The 11,291-nt window shown below is 32.1% G+C and overlaps 1 protein-coding gene across 2 annotated transcripts in view; it reads right to left on the bottom strand.

Annotated features, from left to right (window-relative positions):
- Window positions 1-373: 373 nt before the first annotated feature.
- Eip63E (cyclin dependent kinase Eip63E) overlaps window positions 374-11,291 on the bottom strand; it is a 375,533-nt gene continuing 364,615 nt past the window's right edge. For both annotated transcript variants that reach the window (XM_065355991.1, XM_065355993.1), the window contains exons 9-11: window positions 11,084-11,251; window positions 6,377-6,467; window positions 374-5,606 (exon numbers count right to left, since the gene is read on the bottom strand). In XM_065355991.1, coding sequence (XP_065212063.1) covers window positions 5,536-5,606; window positions 6,377-6,467; window positions 11,084-11,251 — 330 coding nt within the window. In that variant the 3' untranslated portion in view covers window positions 374-5,535. The remainder of the gene's footprint in view (window positions 5,607-6,376; window positions 6,468-11,083; window positions 11,252-11,291) is intronic.

Here is an 11,291-nt window from a genome sequence, read left to right as displayed (position 1 = left end):
TCCATTAACTTCCACACGGAGGTTTCCACAGTGGTGTCAGTCCTCTTGGGGCTTTTCAGTATGGTAAAAAGCTCAATTTTCAAAAGTTCATATTTGCCCCTTAAAATTAGGGTATGCAACACATACAACCCGCCAAACTTTACTTATTTGACAGATTTTTTTGAGGTTTATGGAACTTTTCACAATGTACAAAGTTCCGTCAAAAGGCTTTTTGAACACAAAGAATCCATTTCTAGTGTTGGTTCCCTTGATTATCCCCCTTGGACCCCTGTTGAAAATTTTAAATCGCAAACTCGCGCCATTTTTGGCGTCGTTTCCCACAAACATTAAGCTCATTACCATTAAAACAAAAGAAACAATAACCAACATCGAATTGAAAATCGGAAAACATTTATTCGATATTACACCATGTTAAGCGAATTTTTAAATTTTTTTTCATTATAATTTTACTAACCACAAACATCTATCTACATAACTAAACATAACGGGAAAACATCTTCTCTCCAAGATCGGTGAAATTTATAAGTATCTGGTAACAACTAGAATATTACAAAGTGTTACAAATTATAGATTATTTAAAAATAAAGTAATAAAAAAAAGGCGGAAAAAATGTATAATAAAAGAAGAGAAATTACAACGATATTCTAAAATGATAAAAATTCTAAAACACGTACAAACACAAACGTCAAACAACTAATCATCGTAAAAAAAGAAAAAAAATGAGTAAACAATTAACATATACGTACAGCAGTCGTCATTTTAATAGAAGAAAAAAAAATATAATAGAAATAAAAAATGAAAAATAAAAATATTAAAATAAAACGTGTGTATTATGGCTTAAACCACGTATATTGGTAAGAAGATGTAAATCTAACCTGACTCACTACGTGATTTCAAACACAGTACAGTCAAATTAAAAATAGAAAAAAAATTGGGAACAAAAATATTAAGTAATTATATAAATTTTTTACTAACCATTCTTCTCTTTCAACAAGATCACATGGTATTAGCTTACTCGATAATTAAATAACTTAAAAATTGAAAAAAATGAAAAAATAATACAAATAAAAAAAGGTTAAAATAATGAAAAAAAAATTATTGAACACAGATCATTTTTGCAATACAAATTGCAAATTCATTCGTCCCACAAAATACACAATTATAAAAAGGAAATTACTAAATTTTTTTTTTCTATAAAACCAGCGTGCCATCATTGTTGCGGTGTAATTACCTAATTTAAATGACGTAAAAAATTATTCTAATGAAATGTGGTAAGTAAGATAAAAATATCAAGTCGAATATTTTACAAAATAGATAGGTAATTTATGTTTTAATTAATTTGTAGGTAAATAAAGGTACCCAAGTGGAGAATATTTTTCTCATAAAGACACACTGGCTTTATATTGTAACATACTCGTTGCCTATGGCATTACTTGGTTATGCTTATTTTTAACGATAGAATTAGTCAAATTGGTTATACACAACATTCGATCAATTTTTATGCAAAATACAAATTAAAAAGACAACAGAGAGAAAATCAAGCAGCTGGGAATCAATCCCAAGAATTAGGAAAAAAAACACTATTGAGACAATAAAACACCATAACACAACTTTGGTTTTTTGTTTGGACATTTCTATACCTCTGGTATTTCAAAAACACGGATTAAAAATAAATGCTTACATATTCGACTTCGAGTCGTAGGTACGCGTTAATTGAGGCAAAAATTTCTCATTGAGCAAACTTTCAAGTTTCAAAATTGGGTTTCAGCACGAACGTAGGTAGGTATCAAACTTATGCAACGTTAACATCTTAATCGTAGGTACTCGGTTAATTTTATTAGGTAAATAAACCTAGGGTAGGTTTCTTTATCTATACATAATGTAGCTAACGAGATCACAGAATAATTTGATAATTTGTTACTACTGGAGAAGTAACCAGAACCGCGTGTTCTAAAATCACATCGAGTGAGATTTTACCCAAATTGACATACGAGCTGCAAATAAAATTCTCTAGGTGTGTATGGTACACTTTAATTTGTATATCCACGCGAGGTGTAGGTATGTGTATATCTTACTAGCTCTAGTTAGTTAGGTTGGTATACGTTTATTACACACACATATCACGAGATATACCACTCGTGTAATATTCCATCATCTACTTTATCATCTCTGTACGTATTCGCGATCGCCTGTTTGCTTCGGTGGTCTTGTTAATTAATAATTTTCATTAATGAGATATACGTAGCCCGAATTAGACACCATCGTTTCACATCGACGTACCTTTACATTGCAAATGATGCTTACTTTGGCAAACTGTTAGAGTGTACCCTTTTCCTCTCCTCTCTTTCAGCGAATAAATTCAGTTTGCATTTTTTTAAAAGCAGAAAAATACCTATACTAGCTCGTTTCAAACGTCAGTACCATTCACTCGAAAGTAAATTAGAACACGCTGCGTTGAGGATTTTGAAAAGTTGCCACAGGTTTCATTTCGTATAACTTCGAAATTCAATTTAACACACGTTTGGGGAGGATTTTTTACATTATCGAATTGGTGTTGATTTTTTTTTTTTTTTTTTTTTTTGTATTTTGGTTTCAATACGGATGATATTTGGTTCATAGGAATATTTAAGAAAGTGGAAGGAGGTTATCTAAAAGACTAAAATCAATTTTTTTAGTCCGCTGGAGAAACTCAAATTTTGCTGGAGGCTCCAAGCTGGTTCATAAAAGGTCAGAATTTATTGGAGGGAACATTGGCTTTCGTATATCACTTAATTTTTACCTTTTCACCTTGAAATTCATTTTTTTGATGCAGTGGAGCGAAGTCAAATTCTGCTGGAGGCTCCAGATCGATTCAGAAATGGTCCAAATTCATTTTATGGGGGCATTGACATTCCTACATCACTCCGTTTATAAATTTTTGCCTTGAAATGTGTTTTTTAGCGAGCTGGAGAAAATTAGATTTTTGCTGGAGGCTCCAGGTCGGTTCCAAAACGATTAGAATTGATCAGACGGGACATTGACTGATGTATGTACATCACCCTACATCACTCCATTTTTGAATTTTCACTGTAAAATCATTTTTTTTTGCGCTGGAGAAAAGTCAAATTCTGCTGGAGGCTCCAGGTTGATTCTTAAATGGCCTAAATTCATTGGAGGGGGCACTCAAATTTCTAAATAACTCGATTTTTAAATTTTTGCCTTGAAATTTGTTGTTTTAGTGTGCTGGATAAAATTCAACTTTTGCTGGAGGCCCCAGGTCGGTTCCAAAATGGTCAGAATTTATTGGAGGGAAGATTAGTTTTCGTACATCACTCGAGTTTTACCTTTTTACCTTGAAATTCATTTTTTTTAGCGCGCTGGAGAGAAGTCAAATTCTGCTGGAGACTCCAGGTCGATTCTAAAATAGTCAAAATTCATTGGAGGGGCATTGACATTCCTACCTCATTTCGTATTTAAATTTTTGCCTTGAAATTTATTTTTTCGGCGCGCTGGAGAAAATTCAACTTTTGCTGGAGGCTCCAGTTCGGTTCCAAAATGGTCAGAATTGATTGGAGAGGACATTGGATTTTGTACATCATCCTACATTGTTCGATTTTCAAATTATCACTCGGAAATTTATTTTTTTAGTGTGCTGGAGAAAATTGAAATTTTTCTGGAGGCTCCAGATCGATTCAAAAATGGAGAAAATTCATTTAACTAAGGCATTGACATTTCTACATTCCTTGATTTTTAAATTTTCACCTTGAAATTGATTTTTTTAGTGCGCTGGAAAAAATTCAACTTTTGCTGGAGGCTCCAGGTTGGTTCCAAAATGTGAAAATCGATAGGAGGGGGTATTAGTGGCTTTCGTATATCACATATAACTCTCGAATTTCAAATTTTCACCAGAAAATTCATTTTTCTATAGTGCTGGAGAAAAGCCAACTTTGGCAGGAGGATCCAGGTCGGTTCCAAAATGGTCAACATTGATTTGAGAGGACATTGACTTTTATACATGACCCTTCATCATTCGATTTTAAAACTTTCATTGCAAAATTCAGTTTTTTAATGTGCTAATGGAAAGTCAACATTTCCTGGAGGCTCCAGGTTTATTCCAAAATGGTAAAAATTGATCAGGAGGATACCGAATTTTGTACATCTCCCTACAAATCACTCAATTTCCAAATTTTCATCCAAGAATTTACTTTTTATGGTGCGCTGGAGAAGAGTCAACTTTTGCTGGAGGCTCCATAGTAGGTTTAAAACTGATCAATATGGTTTGTGAGGAGAATTCATTTTCTTTTTTTTGCATTGCCCAACATAACTTGATTTTTAAATTATCACTCTGGAGTTTATCCTTTTAGTGAGATCGAGTAAAGTCAATTTTCGCTGGAGGCTCCAGGTCGATTCAAAAACAGTCAAAATTGATTGGAAGGAACATTGATTTGAGCAAATGATCCTACCTTGCTCGAATTTTGAATTTTGATCTCAAAATTTATTATTTTTGATGTAATGGAGGAAAGCCAACTTTTGCTGGAGGCTCCAGATCGGTTCAAAAATGGTCGAAATTGTTTGCAGCAGGGTATTGACTTTGGCACATTACTCTACATCACTCAATTTTAAAATTTTCAGCACAAAATTTATTCTCCGTTAGAATTTAATTAATATACCTACTTGAATAGTCTTTTTTGATCAAAGCAAAGAATCAATTTTGAAAAGTTCAAGAACAAATTCAGAAATTTTTTCCTCGCCTTTTTTGTAGTAAAAAATTGAATTTCTAGATAAAAAATGCGAAAGAAAGCACAAATTTTAACGAATTTTGATCTTGTGAAAATTTTAAATGGCATCAGGTCCAGACAATTGCGAATGGCGAATGAGTTGAAATTTTCTACGCAGCCCAAGAATTGATCATTCCAAAAATAAATCACGTTTTTTAAGTTCTTAATTTTTTTTTAAATAGATGCGATTCAAGAAACATATTTTTGTGTGTAAGTTGAAAAAAAAATTCAAACTCGTGAATTAAATAAAATTTTTTTCGTCGAACCTCGTCAATTTTTTCAACGATATCCCAAATTCTAATACCAAAAATCTGAAATCTGGTTGAAACCCCCAAGAAACTGTGCAAAAAAAAGACACCCAACGTTGCAAATTATTCAAAAAAGGTAAATTTCTACAGCCATCAAACGACCAACTACAATTCTTAATCGATACAAACCGTCATGGTTGAGTCGGTGGGAAAACAATGAAGTTAAATCACGTTTTAAAAATTCAAACATCTGAAAAATTCGTTTCCTTCTGCGGGAAAGTCAAACTTATCCAGAGCAAAAAATCCAATAATACCTTACCACTCTAAAATTCAATCCCTATTACCTCCACCATCCCAAGTAAAAAAACCCTTCTTTTCTCGAGCTTGTCGGAATTCCCATAAAAAGAGCAATCTTATATAAAACGTTAAAAAATAAAAATTCGACTAAATGAATAAAATGAAAAAAAAAGTAAAAGAAACGAAACGAAAAGGAGAAAAAAAAATACAAAGAAGATCAATTGAGCTAGAAATTAATTTTTCAACATAATGCCTTTCGTTTCGGGAAACAACGATATTCCGCTAACGCTATAGATGGATGACTCTGTAACAAAAAAAAAAGAAACAAGAAAAACAAAACGTTACAAATGTGTAAAAAATTACTCTTAAAATGAAAAGAAATCTTTTAAACGAGCCAACGTGTTAAATTGTATAGAAGCAGGAGTGGAAGAGGAAGTCGTCAATGTTGTCGAAATAATCAGGTTATTGAAAAATTTTTCACCGTTCGTCAACATTTTTTCCGACTTTCACGAGAAATGAGTAAGAGCAAATGGTAGGGAAGTGAGGGGAATCTCGAATCTGGTACCGAAATAAAACATACCGCGTGTGAAACACGAAAACATTCCCGAATGAAAAATGGCATCGAAAATAAATCGAATATTTTCGGTTTTTCACAAACAGCAAACAAACGAACGCAAAACGACCATATTTACACATCGACGATTCGACAACGTCAACCGGAACGTGAAATATTCGTCGAATTTCGAGCGATTTTTCAAAAATATAATTTTCTAAAATGAACGTACACTACGTGAGTATTCACAGGTAGGTAATTTAAGTATGGGTTATTTTTTTCACTGATAACTCGAGAGCTCGATGCTCGAAAGAGACCATGTTTTTATAGCTTTGGAAATTCATAGTACTGTGTCCAGGATATCTTCATTATATTATTTTTTGTCTACCCCCCTCTATGCTTCTTTTTGAATTCATTCGAGTTATTATCATCGAGGCGAAAAGTCAGATACAAAAGTGATATTATTCGAGGAAATAAAGACAGACAGTTGGCACTTGAAAAATATCGAATTCGATACTTACCATCGGGAAGCTCGTACAGTTCTTTAGGAAAATTATGAAAATATTTATGCCTCATTGCATCGTCGGCTGAGATACGTTTTTCAGGCTGCATCTACAAATTCGTACACAACAAAGCGTTAAATAATTATCTAAAATGAAATTCTAGTGTATTGTACAAGTAGGTATATTTTTAGTTGAATTTTTCAAGTGTTTTTCCTATTTTTTCAGGGAAAGAAATGATAAGAGCTTCAGCAGCTTCTTTGAATTTATATAAAACTTCATCAACAAATTTCAGAATGAACTGATAAATCTGAAATTTTCGTGATGGGGATTTCAGGACATTTAAGAGTCCCTTTTTAATGACTCACAAGCAACTTGTCAATTTTTTTTGGGGGGGGGTGAAGAGGTGGACGAGGAGGGAAAGCTTGAAGAGAGATTGAAGGATCAATCCACGCTTGAACGAGTTCACGTTGAAAAAACTCGAGCATATATTTCTTCAAATAATTCTTCGTGTTAATAGATTTGCATAACCAGTTTGCCGTAAATACGATAAGATTCATGATGAGATGACGTATCAGAGTTCCAGTCGGTTCTTACATCCAGCTCAACTTGCTCACGAGTGCTTTTTGAGTCTCCCCCACCCCCATCCATATTAAAGTACGTGTTAGAAAAGGGCTCTGAATTTTTCAGAATTTGTGATTTTTTTTGCAAAATTATGGAAAAGTTGTAGGAATTTTACAATGATTTGATTCCGGATTTCTTGAAGAATTTTGATCCCCCCTCCAATTTTTCTAGTTCTCTTTAAAAAATTTATAGAATTTTGACGTGAAAATTTTGTGACTAAAAAAACTTTTGACTCATCTGCCCTCATTTTTTCTTCCATAAAGCATAAAAAAAGTTTAAGGTAAGGTAAAGTGGGGTAATTCCGATATGGGGTAATTCCGATAGCAAGCCCTAGCTTTGTTGCAAAACACATTTTGGCACAAATGATGAAGAAAGTAGATAGTTTTAGTGCTAACCTACACCCATTAATGATCAGATGGTCCATCTGATCTGTTTTGCCAAGTCTGTGCAAAGTTCAAAATCTGAATGCCCAAAACCTTTGCGGCAAAAAACAGTGCATTTTTGAAATTAGTTTTTACCGTTCAAAACTTGTTGAAAAATTCTGTTTAGAAGTTGAAATTTGATGGATACGTGTTAAAGTGTCAGTACCTCTTTTGATTTTGCTTTTACAATTATTTGTTTGGTGGTGTTGAATTATTAAACATGTCGATCATTTTTCATGCCCTGGGGTAATTCCAATAGCCCTAGCAAAATTGTCCTGCAATGTTTTTTTCTCTGTTTTGGTGTAGTATTGTTTTGAGGGGTCAAAATTAGCAACGAAAACCCTTAGAAGGGGGCTTTTTTCTCTAGTTGGTCTAGTTTTCAAAAATTATGCCTCAAAAATGCATATTTGTAAAAAATTTTCAATTTTTGTTCTAATGATTCAATTTACATGAAATAAAAACCCAAGTATGCAATAAATGGTATATTTCAACATTACTGGCTCGGAATTACCCCAGGAGAATTACTTTCCTTATAAAACTCAAATTAACTCATTATCGGAATTACCCCAAAAATGGTGTAATTCCGATAACTCAACCTTACAAAATGTTTTTTAAATTATATGTATGAAGCCTCCGCACAAATCACTCTTCAATATAGTGAATGTGTAGCTGAAGGACGTAGGAATAAAGTTGTTTTATCATTTTTGCCCCAAAATGTACAGGAAATCCAAAAAATGAGAAATTGCTAAAATTTTGAATTTTGCCATCGGAATTACCCCACTTTACCTTACTACTGAAATTTTGTTTTTGTTTTTTTTTTTTGCAAAAATAATGATTAAATTTGCAAAAATTACTAATTTTAAAAAATTTCAAATTTCCTTTTTTTAAAATTAAAATTTCCAAAAATTTTGTTGTTTTTTTTGCCAAAAATGTCAATAAATTGGCAAAAATTGACAAAAAGTGTTGGTAATTTTCAAAAATGGCCAAAAAAATCGTTTGGTTTTTAAATTGAAATTTTCAAAAATTTTTCTTTTTTTCCAAAAATATCTATCAATAGGTAAAATATGTGCAAAAATTGTTTTCATTTTAACCAAAAATAGCCAAAAAATAGCCGATAAATGTTGCTTTTCTAATAAACCAAATTTGCCAAAAATTTTACCTTTTTTGCCTAAACTCCCAAAAAAATTTTGAAAAAAAAAGTTTTTTTCACATAAAATTGGTACCTATTAAATGTTTATAAATTGACAAAAAATTCATTGCTTTTTCTTCTTCAAAAAATATGTAGGCAAAAAATTTTGCAAAAATTATAGCAAAAAATTTAACTTTTTTCAATTTTTTTTTCATATATACCTATTTAATGCTTTTACTGTTACAAGCAAAAACATCTGCAAAAAATTGCTTTTATCCAAAAATGGCCAAAAATCTCTTCTTTTTTAAAAAAAAAAATGCAAAAAATCTTGCTTTTAGTCAAAAATAACCCAGAAATCTCCTTTTCTTCCAAAAATTGCATCAAAATCTTTATTTTTGTAAACAAAATTCAAAATTGTAAGATTATTTACAAAATTGAGCACAGTTTTGGTTTTATCAAAAAATGATCAGAAAATCTTGCTTTTATCCAAAAGGGGCCAAAAAATAATTTTTCTTCCAAAAATTGCCAAAAAATGTTCACATTTATAACAATCACAAAATTTGTAAAGTGCACGTCACTTTTTTCATCTATCATTAAAATTTTGAAATTTTCCATTTATTTTGAGTAGGTAACTTTTTAGAGTCAGGGATTTTTTTTGTTCTTTTCTGGGTTTCTTTGAAAATGAAAAAATTTCAAACTGAACAATTGCGGTGTTAAAACTTTTATCTTAATCTTCCTCTCCTAATCGGAAAGTTCCATTCAAAAAGTACTTATTGCTTTCCATCAAATTGCTAAAAAGTACTAAATTTTTACATTTTTTTAGTCATCAATCTTGAAAATTTTCCATTCATTTTCTTTTAGAATTTTGTAATTTTCTTTTTCATGTTTTGGATGAATAAATTTTGACTCAAACTCCTCCTTTCGTGCAATAAAAACATAAGAGTGAAAAAAACAAAAAATTTCTTCTCAAAAAAGCCTGCTTCAGTGATCAATCTGCAAAAAGTCCCCTACAATCAATTTTTAATTCTCTCCATAAATATTGTTTTCTTCTTCCAAAATTTTATTTTAAAAATAGATCATCCCGAAAAAATTTAAACCTGACGTCTCTCTCGATCGTCTTAAATTAAAACATAAAAAATGTTCTGCTTGATTTCCTGTCATTATCCTGCCTTTGCATTTTGGGCTGTTTTGTTTTACATTTTGAAAAAAATGATTCCTCATTTTCTTGAATTCACATCCCTCTTTTCGAAAAAAGTGGCGTCAAAAAATCCCCCTTCTCGTTTAAAAAAATCAGTAAAGTGAGACAAAAAAATTTAATTTTTGATTTCTGACAGAATTCATTTAAATAGCCCTATTTTTTATTTTAAAAACCTTCAAAGATCTTCCAAGATATGCTGGCTCGCTGGTACAAAATCCCTCCCCCTTCACCTAAGCGAAAAAAAAATTAAAATAAAATGAAACCGATGAAATTTTTTTTTGAAAAAATTCTCAATTTTTGTGATTGAATTCTTTAACGAGCCTCAAACTGGAACATATCAAAAAAAAAAAATGAGTTGAAAAAATATTTAGCGAACAAAAAATTTTCTCAATCTGAGTCAGAATTGCTCCAAATACTCCCTCCTCCGGTCCTCCCAAATATTGGTCTATCTACATGTATGCAGAAATAGCAAAAACCTTAAAACTTCTGCAAAAAAAAAAAATAGAATAAAACAGACTAATTTAACGTACCTACGTTTTGTATACAATACGTAATTCGAAATACTTAGATGGAATTTTTTCAAAGGAAAATTCGTCTAAAAATCAGCTCACGGGCTACTAAAACGATACATTTTTCAAAAGAGCGTTTTCCTCGTTCAAAATATGGGCAGAATTTCCAACCAAACCGTCGTCGTTTATTTACAAGTACGTATTCTCATATTGTATGTACTTGAGAAAAAGGAGGAAAGGAAAATATTCATAAACGAATCTGACGATGACGCATCTAATAAACGCGTTCATATAGACAAGGTGGCGGCGGCCTTTACACAATGTACAATTTTCCGTCGAAATATTTCGCGAGCCACACACGTTGGCTTCGGCTTCGTCTTTCATCTTACGAGTATAACAAAAGAAAGAATAAAAGAGAAACGCGTTAAACCATTTGACATACGAGTACATACGAGTAACATATTGTACATAACAACCTTTCCTTGCACCCTCTTCTCATTCTTCTCCCTTCTGACATCACTTCTTTAATAAGCTCGCGAGCTTTTACACACATAAATTCATCGACCGCATTGCGCAAATATATAAAAAATAGTACGGGAATGCAGCAGGTAAAAGGTACACATATGTAGAGGAACGTCTACACGTACGAATAATTTTTCAATTTATGCTAAATAAACAACAAAAGCAGAGAGAATTTTTTCGTCCTTGTGCGCGGAAATGGGGGGGGGGGGGTAAAGAGGGAGTGAATCCTAACAGACGTCAAAATGGCAAAAAATGAATATGAAAATATGTACTGTACCAAACCAACATTTTGTGCAATTTTTTTTTACATCGTAAAATACTTACTTGAAGGAAGGCGCTGGCTAGAGCTTCTCCTTCAGCTATATCGTATAATCTAGGAAACTCGTATCCTAATTTCATTCCACGATGGAATCCAATTTTCTCCACGTTTTGACGGTAACCTCGCAAACGAGTCACTCCTTCCCAATCTTTCTCCGTAGGAGTTCCTAAAACCTGCGAATAAACAGTATAGTAGACCATTTTCAGCAAAATA

The sequence above is a fragment of the Planococcus citri genome, chromosome 3, assembly GCF_950023065.1.
Source record: "Planococcus citri chromosome 3, ihPlaCitr1.1, whole genome shotgun sequence".
Lineage (NCBI taxonomy): Eukaryota > Metazoa > Arthropoda > Insecta > Hemiptera > Pseudococcidae > Planococcus > Planococcus citri.
The sequence above is the reverse complement of the archived record's forward strand: the minus strand, read 5'-3'. Positions and strand labels throughout refer to the sequence as shown.